This window comes from Toxotes jaculatrix, chromosome 2, assembly GCF_017976425.1.
Source record: "Toxotes jaculatrix isolate fToxJac2 chromosome 2, fToxJac2.pri, whole genome shotgun sequence".
Taxonomy (NCBI): domain Eukaryota; kingdom Metazoa; phylum Chordata; class Actinopteri; family Toxotidae; genus Toxotes; species Toxotes jaculatrix.
This window is the reverse complement of record NC_054395.1, coordinates 15,385,070-15,396,051: the sequence shown is the minus strand read 5'-3', so window position 1 is coordinate 15,396,051 and position 10,982 is coordinate 15,385,070. Positions and strand designations below refer to the sequence as shown.

Sequence of the window (10,982 nt, the reverse complement as noted above, 5' to 3'; positions counted from 1 at the left end):
TGTTGCAGCCCAGCATGAAAGATGCACCCCTCACTGTAACTGGTTGTGATAGACACTGCATACAAAAAGAACTAAGTGCTGGCTAAACAAGGCCTCATGCAAAAACAGCAATTGTGAATTTGGAGGGAGATGTGATGTTAAACGTTTGGCGGCAACGTTGTGCGCGCGTTCCTCCATTCAGTCGCTAATGAGAATGATAATTTGTGGCTCCTCTGATGACCCCCTACCCCCTTTCAATAGCGACTTCTCCCGAGGGACGTGATGGCGCAGGTCCCCGAGGGACATTCAGCCCTCTGTAGGAATCCTTTTCATCACCAAAGAGGGTTTCCCGCCTGTTTCGTTTTATATAATGCTGGTAATCCAGATTCCCTCAGTACTGTAAGCCTATGTTGTTGAACCTGCGCCCCTCTGAGTGGAGCGGACCAACAGCAGAATTAAATATTCAACTTGTCCACATCTGGATATGCACTACCTTCAGAAACAGACATCTGTAAAATATGACAGCGTATGGTCTGTTTTACATCTGTGCCCTTATACACTGTTATTTCTAATGGTGTGCGTTGTTACATTTAGACTTCCTGCAACAGTTTGTTTAAAACTTTTATTTAATGTCTTTTCTATTTAACATAATCCTGCTGCTCGGTAATCTGTTGTCTCCAGTGCAAACAGCATGAAAATGAGATTTCTTTATCCTCACATTTCTCAACACAAGCAGATGTAGCAGCTTTAACCTGATTTGCTAACAGCCTTCATGCTGCCATATAAAAATAGGATGGACTCAGTCAACTTCTCTTGGGAGCGCATACTGCAGGATCCGAGACCCCCCCCACCCCCGCCCCCGACCGCCCTGACCCCCAACGATCCCTCGCGTTCACACCGGACCAGGCTCAGCTTCTTGGCGGCCACGCGTTTGTGTGTTTGCCTCCTCACCTCCGCAGAGCGGCTGCACGACCGGGCCAGCCAGCGGGGATTTACTGACTGGCACTGTGCCCGGCCGCAGGCAGACTAGTTCGCTCGGTTCTCACGACCTCAGCTCCACAAAGGCATCTCTGAACTATTAACTCAGACGCTAAGGCAGTAGGAACAACCACAGAACCCACACACGGTGCCAACTGGTGTTTCAGTATGCCTCCTCGCAGAAGGAAGCTGCTAAAACGTCACAAGGAGAGGGGGTTTCAGTGTGCCATTTACCGACGGTGTCATCTGCAGGGCACTGGCACTCAGCAGGGTGAAAGTGAGAACGCAACTACACGAATTACCAAGTGAGACCAACTGTTAAAGAAAGACGAATATCAGGAGTTGAAAAAGTTATCCGTGCAAAAACACCCATCACAAGTCACGTAAGCCAAGTTACAGTCACAAGTTTCAGACCTTTTTTTTTAGATTGTCACTAACTTTACTTTTTATTTTTATTCTGAGAACAAATGTTTCATGTTTCTATTTATTCTCGGTGTTCCCAACTCCCAAATAAACACAACAATAAAATGTTTCTTTAATCATGTGATCTTTTTATATATTTCTATATTTATGTTGCATTTAGCATTTCCCTTCTTATAAGACACTGAAACAATAATATTGCTGTATTGTTGTATTGTTCATGGTATAAAAGAAACGTTACCTAGAGGCTGAATATGAAATTTCTATACACGGAAACTTTTCTGTAGATATATTTGCACAAGAGATTCGCACATAGCTTAAAGTTTGCAACCTAAATATTTTGAACAAGAGAAAACATTCAGGTTGTTTATCTTGCATGTGCTGGTGGCCAAGGCAATAAGAAACACTTTAAAGCCATCTTACTTTTGGCCTGTGCCTGCCATGCGCACCCACGACGCGCCGGTGGAGTATTAAATGTTGAGGGGTTTTGACCGGCGGTCACCAGGCTGTAACCTAATCCAAAGTAAAGGGGCCCACTGACTGCAAGTGGCTGACACATGGCTAGCGCCACGCCGCCCGACACAGAGACACTGCCCTCAGTTCCGAACCTCACTCGCCGGAGGAAGATAAGTTTACACCCAGGGATAAACAGAGACAGGAGGGGAAGAGAGAGAGAGAGAGAGAGAGAGAGAGAGAGAGAGAGAGAGAGAGAGAGAGAGAGAGAGAGAGAGAGAGATCTTAAATTCACAGGAAAGTATGTGACGCTGTGAGGGTAAAGCCACCTGATAAGATGTAGGCCACAGGTGCGTAAATAAAACAGGCCAGGACACAGAGAGTGATTTTGGAGAGTAAGTCACAATCAAGCTCCAAATGTTCTAGAACCTGCTATCATTTTATTCATATCCGTCAGGTTTCCCCGCCATCAAAACCAAAGTCTAAACAAGTTCCCTCGTTTTCTCCTTTTATTGAGGTATGGGCCCACTGGGAGTGAGAACTGAACAATTGATACACAAAAGGAAGCGAGGATCCTTCCATATTCTCCTTTCACTGAGGCAATCTGTTAGTGACATTAACCCCTGAGCGCATTTCCCAGGCTCATGAATAGGGTTTAAGACTTCTTAAAGCTCCCGCTGCATACAGGATGAGACTCTTTTCAAACTTTTAATTACCTTTATAGCAATAGAAAAATACACCCCCATTGTCCCCTGAGGCATTCTAGAGAGAGCCAGATGTAAAGAGCTCCCGCCAAACCGGTGACAAGGTGGCCACTTAAAACTTTTAGCTACAGCCACTGTGAGCATGTTTAAAAGTTACATTCCCTAACTTAAAATCAGTTCATCTATGTGACTTTTACGCTTGAAAAGTAAAGACTACAGAATTACCCTTTATCGTCTTAAAGCACAACAAAGCAATATAGACGTGATAGAAACAAGCTGTGGACAAAACATTCATTTCTTAAAAGTCATTTATTAAAACAATGGGATATCACCCAACTTCAGTTTTTTGTCTTTTCAACACAACAAAGAATATAAAACACAGCTTTGGTATAACAATCCATAACAACTCTGTACAAAACTAAAAACCTTTTCATAAAAAGTACTTCATAACAAAAATTTCCTATAATTCTTCTGCATGTACAGCATGTTTATCACTGACATCCAAATGTTGGAATCAGACAATAAATTATAAAAAAAAAACAACCTATGTGCCACAGAAGGCAACTCCTGTTCCATAAAACGAAACAACGAAAACTACTTGGGGGGGTTATTAAGTGGTTAGGTTTACCATTCCATAAAGGAAAAGTCAACAGGTTCAACCCCCGCAACAGTTGTGTGTGTGCAGTAAGTTAAATGTCTAAACTGGAAAAAATAATGCAAACTGATTTCATATGAGTCTCTTGTCCCTTAAACTACCATGGCCGCCACACGGGCTCGCTGCTCTCCGAGCCGGTGCTGACTCCCACGGGACTGACCGCCTGGGAACCCCCGGAGAAGGACGTCATCCCGTGAACTGGAGATGCTGTGGTCGGTGCGGAGCTTCCGTGCACCGGGCTCGCGTTAACCGCAACAGGCACTCCTGCGTTTGCGTAAAGGGGGATGACAGGGGCTGTGGCGGAGGCAAAGGCCGGGTTAGGGATCAGAAAAGCGAACTGTCCATCGGTTGCGGGCACCAGCTGGAAGCCACCAAACACCTTAGGGGAGACGGCTTCGGCAGGACTGAGTTTGGAGCCCATGGCAGAGCTGCTGATGGGCAGAGTGGATGGGAGCTGCACATGGAGGGGCTGAGTCAGGTGCGCCTGCTGGGACGGGGCCTGCTGCGGGTAGTTCATGGACATCATCTGGCTCATGCAGCTGGACAGGTGGTTGAGGAGCCTCGACCTCACCTCCGTGTTCACCCCCTCTGAGGTGGACAGGAAGCGGGTGACCTCGTTCATGCATTCGTTGAATCCCGCTCTGTATTTACTCAGGACGGTGGCATCTGCTGAGAGCGCTGCTGGGGGAAAGAGAGAGGACCGATATTAGTGACACATACATGGCTTTGTGACTCTCTCAGCAGTTTTGTAATAACCTCATAATGTTTTTCGACTCACGTATATGACTCAGTAAACTTACCGCTCATCTGCACGCGCTGCAGGTTCCTCAAGTGCTTCACTGTCATCTCCAGGATGTCTGCTTTTTCCAACTTGGAGTGTCTGGAGCTCTGCGGGAGGTAAGACGAAAAGTTGAGTCTGTATTCAAGGTACGTTTAAAAAGAAATAATTATCTGTAAGAAAGACTCGCTGAAGGCATCAATGCTAGTCTCAACTTACATCTTTTTTAAGTGCGTCCAGGATGAGTGTCTTGAGCTGCCCAAGGCTTTCGTTAATCCTCGCTCTCCGGCGTTTTTCCATGATAGGTTTGGATGACTGCAAAGAATCAAAACAATTCTATATAAATTTCTTGTTCGTCAATCACAGATGTCACCTTGCAAATCGGAATGTCCTCTCACAACTGAATCTTCTTCACTCAAGAAGACACTACACATTTGCGTGTGAAAATTCAAATCCTTACTTTTCTATGCTCGCTGGCATTTTTCGGTTTGTCCGGTGTGTGCGATCCGTTTGCAGGGGCACCGGCAATAGGGGATGCCGTCTGCTTTTCCATAGTATCAGCTGGCATCGTTGATCAAACCAGGGGAGAAAAAAAACTGTAAATAAGTAAATCCCTTTTTTTGTTGGAAGCGCCGGAAAAAATAGGAAGGAAAAAAAATGTTTCTGAAATTCACTTTGAGTCACTGCAGAGGATTAAAAGAGACGCCTGAGACGGCCGGGTCCACCGATCAGTTTGCGTTTGTTATCACTGAGCTGTCACCTGAGTACAGGAGCGTGTGTAACACCGCGCGAGGCAACTCTCCGCTTCTGCCACCGACACACGCCGCTGCGGTACTTATACACGGCTCGCGTGCTCCCAGTTCGTGTGAAACCCTCTCTGCATTCTTTCCCACACTCGCCTCAGCCAATAGCAGAGAGGACTCACCCATTGGACGCGGGGCAGAGCGCTGATTGGACAACACCCCCGCGGGCCGTCAGTCACGCGCTGCTCAATCAGCCCTGCAGGGACAAACAACAAAGCGGGGTGAGCAGCAGCGGCCGGGCCGGGCTGTGAAGTGATAAGGCGGGTTGGGAAGAGAAGAGGAGAGGGAGGGAGGGGGGGCGCTTCGATGTTTGCTTCCAACTTTGCTCCGTGCTCGTTAAAATGTTACACTGCCTCGTGTGTGTGTGTGTGTGTGTGTGCTGTGAAAATGTAGAGGCTTCACTGACATAGTGTTTTACAGTGCAGCCAGTAACCCATTTTTGACGGCGTGCGCTGTTTATTTGATAAACTATAGGAATCTGAGTAATTATTCAAATAAACGCTTACACCGTTTTCTGGCTGCAGATGGACTCGCGCTACTGATAAGAGAAATAGTCTTGTGATTATCTTTTGGTGCGAATAGAGTGGTGTGTCTCCGGTGCGTTACAAGTGCCAGCACCCAGAATAAACCCAGAGTATTTATTTATTTATTTATTTATTTATTTATTTATTTATTTATTTATTTCTCTACAAACTTCTGTGCCCACTTCTCAGGGGCTGGAAATGCATGCTGTGACTAATACCAACAATGTTTATTTATTTGAAGCATAAACATTTTCTTGGCCTAACATGAAAACAAATACTCATTTCATCTATTTTTAGGGCTCCTCTTGCGCCTCCAAGGAGAAGACGTCTGTAATGGCACGCGAGGCGGTTTGTAGCAGCACTCACCAAGCCAATGGCATGTGGCTACTTTATGCAAATGAGCGGAGCGCGCTCTGATTGGCTGTGTGAACAGCTCTGTGTCAATCATCCCGGCGCGGGAGCAGCTCAAAGGAGGAGAGGAGGAGGCGGTAGAGGAGGAGGAGGCTGGCACATCTGTCCGCGTGCCATTCGCGCACAGTCTTCTCCGGTCTGCGCGGAGCACGTGCCGAAACTTGGAGATTAAAGTCTGGAGACCAAGGAGCGTATAATGTCAAGCCTGCAGAATCTGGAAACATTATATTTGACGAGAATAGTGAACAACAGAATAGAAAAGAATAGAACAGAATAGAATAGAATTGAATATGTAGATTTTGCTTTGCATTTCGGTTGCATTAGAAATATACTTAAGATGCAGTATTTAATTTTCCTATGAAAAGATGCAACAGTAATTCTGTAATAGTCCTACAGTTAATTTCATTAAATCATTCAGTTTTCATTTCAGTTTTCCCGGAAAAAAAGAATCACTGTGTTACTAACGTTATAGATAAACATACAACCAAGTAATCAGTGTTATTATTGAATTTCACACACTGAAATCAAACACTAAGAATCTGGTGTCATCCCGTCTCATTGCATCTATTTTTGAGAAAATATAAGGAGGTATTAGATGCATGTGAGACCATAAAAACACATAGATTTATTTCCTCTAACACTGTGCATCGTAGACGCGTCCTTTCCATCAGACTTTTGTGTACGCTTGAAACGAAGTGTGATAGTGTTTGAAGGAGACGAGCGCCATCTAGCGACTCATTTGCAAAAGTTAACCAGCTGAACATGCTGAATCTCGGCTCTTTTGATAAAGTAAATCAGGACTCCGGGGTCTAAGCTTTTATAAAGTAATTTAAACACGACCAGTACAATGTAAGTATAAGTTGGTTTTTGTGGCTTTTCTTGACTGCTCCGCATGAGGTATGATGATTCTCTTGTGGTCATCTCTCATTATTCTTCTTGTGTCTTTATTTTATTTATTTATTTATTTATTTTTTCAAAATTCTGAAGAATTGCCAAGTATTTCCTGTGACTTTCCAATTTTTTTTGTTGTGGTCTTTAAAAGATGTATAAGAAGATCCATATTAATCCTTCGTTGGAAGACTTAAAAAAATCATTGTATTTAAATGACCACAAGGTGGCACAACCCTGTCCAATGTGATGGAGAAAAGTAGTAATAATAAAACAAAATGCAATAGTGATTTTGTCAATATATTTTACTTCTAATGAGAATGTTATTGTCTTGTGTGCTTATTTTTCTACTCATATCTAACTAATGGTTAAGACAGGTGCAAATCAAAGATCTGTCACATTATAATACCCCCAGACATAAAGTTGATATAAGAAAATATAAAAGGAAAGAACAGGTGGAAATGAACTGGTGATGAAAAGGAAACATAAGAAAGAAACCTCAGGGTTATACACATTCATACCACAGAGGTATAATTACAGTTACAAAAGTTGTACATAAGGTATGTTTATAGATTCATGTATTATTTATATTATTACGTTATAGCATTTACATTTATTTTTTACGTTTACATATTATTTACATTTACATATTATTTTTTTTATTTTAATTTTAAGTACAAATATGCATACAGGATGTACATAGACAAACAGATTTGCATATTGCAGCTGTCTATTGTGCAATTTATGAAAATGTGCATATGTGTATTTTGTGTACTTTGTATAAAATTACCTTCCCAACTCTCACAAGCATGAATGCAAAATATACAGTGCTGTATAAAGATTTAGTCATGTGCTCCAGTTGCGTAATGTAACATTTCTGTTATATGTATGACTGGATTTTTGTGATTAAGCAAAGACTTTTCAGATCTTTTACAGCTGCATTGCCACACTGTATTAACGTAACTGTGACAAAAATAAAAGCAGACATGATGCATGATATTTCCTGTGATTTCTTACCTAACTCAAGCACAGTGTCAAGTCTCTGTAAAATGATGCACCTAAAGTAATGTGATCATTTAAAACCAATGACTTAATATAAGGTAGAAAAAGTTTTAAAATTTTAAATCATAAGACTATCCTTTGAAAAATGATTATCAGTGATTTGATATGTACACTAATAAAAAAAAAGAAAAGAATTAAAAGTAACATTTTGAAGTTGCTGAAACCCGAACAAACACACAGACAGTGTAACAGTTGCAGGTCACTCTTCAGAAATCTGCAACTGCAACACAAATTAAAACTTTATGTGAGCGAGCAGCAGATTTCCATGTTAAATCAGTGGGTGTACTGCAACAATAGGAGAATTACAAAGTCTTAGGAGGCGTAGATGTAATAGTAATCGTGAAACTGATGACAAAGTCTGTGATCCTCTTTTGGCCAGCAGTCTATAGAAACGGGCCAAATGTAATAAAATTTTGCTAAGCCCCGCTTCAGTCCAGTCTCTCGTGGAGTATCAGTCATTGTTCAGTGGCTCATGTCCCCCCATGGGTGATCAGTGCTGAGGCATGCTGGACACTTGTTTACCCAGGATCCCGAGTCTCAAGAGCCAGCTGTGTGTGCTTGGGCTCAAATCGCTTTTATTTGCTTTTGGATTGGCCCAAATGATGCAGATCTAATTCTACAGAGCTCCACACAGATTACACAATTTCTCCCTGCAGCAGTGGAGTTAATGGGATTTTGGTTTAATAATTCTGTGTAGGTGGAGCAGCACCTGTTGAACCTGATCTAAAGTCAGGACAACAAAGTCCGACATCTCTTGGTATTTTGAATTCTATCCATCAATAATTCCCCCTCGTCATTCCTGCATTTCAAAGATCCGGGATCAGACAACAAAGAGAACAAGAAGTCCCCTTCAACTGAAAGAAACTTTTTGAGTGACTCCGTCATTAGAGCATCATTAAAGCTGCTGCCAACATGGCCGACCCGAGGAATGCAGGGGAACAGAAATCATTGCTGTTTTTAAAGAAACGATTCACCAGACTAGAGCCAACTACTTGCTTTTTGACTTAGCTTTATGAGGTGGAGGTCTGAAGGAGGAGATGTCGGGGGAGATGAAAGGGCCCAAAAGGAGGGAGAAGCTGTGTTTGCAGATTTAGCAGAGTTCAGTAGTCTGTTGTCCAGATCCGGTGAATGCTCCGCAGCTCCTTTTGACTGCCGCCTGCTTAATTTGTTGTTGTACAATGAGCCTGTGCACTTCTCCAAATCCATGTGCAGAATGCAGAAGGAGAGTCAATTATATCTGTATTAGGTGGTGTCGGCTGGGCAATCCCTTTATACACACTCCCTAATCAAGTGCTAGTAGATGTGTTTACCACGATGAATCCCCCAACACTGAGCAGTCATGATGTCTGTTTGGGTGGCTTTTGATTCATTTCAGATGCTGTGTTCATTTTATCAAAGGACAAAGTAGAAAAGTAACAAAACAGGATGCTGCTAAAGCTTTGGAAACTTCACTCTTGTGCAAAAATCTCAATAGAAAAACTGTAAAATTAGATCTCTTTTGTGTAAAGTACTATATTTATGCACAAATATAAGGTTCTTCTACTTTATGTCCTGTAACATTTTGCTTAACATCTATTTCCGAATCTATTAACGAATTTCCCCACGGGGATTAATAAAGTATCTCTATCTATCTTCCCAATATTAAAATCAACACAGGGATAAAAAAGGATAAAACAAGTCAAATTTAAATATACAGAGTTGAAATGTACTGTTATAAGCCGATAAACTATCCTTCTTGGGTAGGTTTTTAATTGTAGACTAAAAACTCCCCTCAGTTTGCTTCAAACCCCAAACGCTCAGAGACGATTTAAGGACATCAGTGTTCTCAGTGCTAGCTGAAGACATGATAATAGTAGAACATTTAGTTTTGATGAATACACAAAACTATGTTTGCTTAAGTAACATGGTCAGTGTAAGACCTTTATTCACAATGGAGTAACTTCAACATAAGTTAACGGATCGGAATACTTCCTGTGCCACTGGTGACACAGAGTGAATCCAGATAAATGATGATGATCAGGACACAATCATTTGATCTCGTGTTTCCACATCGGGGATGACAGCAGGACTTCAAAGGTCCTGTTAGTACCAGTTAGTGCTGTGAGGTTTCTGAAACAAGTAAAGCCAGAATCCCAACACCAACAGATCTAAGCTTCTGAGTGAAAGGACACCTGTGGCTTCTGCATTCACCTCCCACTTTAAGTAGAGGGATTTGCAGAATACCAAAAACACAGGGTTGATGGTTCATTATGGAATCTAATTAAACCAAATATTGAAGAATTAAGGTTAACAAATGTTTGTGTGAAAAAAACATGTGCTCTTTTCCTCACAGACATTGGCAAACGATCTGAAGGGATTTTTTTCCCTGCCAAAATGAGATATTTCATGTGCATTGTTGCTAGGGGTTTCTTAAATTTGGGAGTGGCCAGATGTATTAATTCTTTTTTTTCTTTAAAGCCCTGTCAATTGTGCTGGTATTAAAACAGCTATTTTCCTGTTCAACTATTCCATGTTTGATGTATTACCAGGACTGCAGGGTGCTTTATAAGAAGTCAGAATTTGAATAAATTAATATGAATTTGGAAATATTTCTCATGGCATTACAAGGGTGGGTGCACTCAGTCAAAGGCTTCAAAGCTGCGTGTTTGCACCACAAACGTGAGGGAAAGTGGTATTTTTTCATGGACTTTCACTTTATTCTTCCTTAATCTCATTACTTCCTTAGCTGTTTTCATATCTGCAAAAAAAAAAAAAGAAAAAAAAACCCTGAGATCAATTATATTTGCCTCACTTTTCAAGCGGCTTGTTGTCATTTTGCCATCTGCAGACCAGCATGTCCAGTACAATGTGGTGTATTCACAGAGCCTCTTTGGCTTTCTGAACGGAGAGAGACCCTTTTCTCTTGCTTCTCGCCCCAATTCAGGGCTTTCTTCTCCCTTTTAAGTGGGCTGTTGATGAGGTTAGTCTAATCAGATTAAGTCAACTCACATTGGTCTCTGCAGTTTGTTTTCCTTCCAAAGGCGTCCTGACATCTCCTATACTTTTTCTTTATCCTCCTCTTTGCACTTTTCATCCAGGCTTCCACCCAAAAAAACCTTTTCAGCAGAGGTCCCAATGGACTCCTTTATAAACCACAGTTCCCCAATGATATAGGTTATTTGGAATGGGTCACTAGATTGCAATACATGGGAAAGGCCTTTAAAGTTGTGCAGTGACGCATTTGGACATTTCCACTGGTGTCTGTGTGAATGCCAGAGATTAGGTAAACACAAAGCACTAAATCAAATTTTGGAAATTGCTGGAACCTTTAATTTGATTCCTAGATAA

The 10,982-nt window shown here is 41.9% G+C and overlaps 1 protein-coding gene across 2 annotated transcripts; it reads right to left on the bottom strand.

The window, feature by feature from the left end:
• Positions 1–2,824: 2,824 nt before the first annotated feature.
• Positions 2,825–4,791, bottom strand: her9 (hairy-related 9). Of its 2 annotated transcripts, none has more exons than XM_041066304.1 (4): positions 4,428–4,791; positions 4,187–4,282; positions 3,990–4,077; positions 2,825–3,870 (listed from the first exon to the last, which is right to left on the bottom strand). In XM_041066304.1, exons 1-4 carry the CDS (start codon positions 4,533–4,535, stop codon positions 3,287–3,289), a joined length of 876 nt encoding a protein of 291 aa, XP_040922238.1. In that variant the 5' UTR covers positions 4,536–4,791; the 3' UTR covers positions 2,825–3,286. The 2 variants fall into 2 exon arrangements, with proteins under 2 accessions (XP_040922238.1, XP_040922245.1); XM_041066311.1 differs by having other exon boundaries at positions 2,825–3,867.
• Between the last annotated feature and the right edge of the window lie 6,191 nt (positions 4,792–10,982).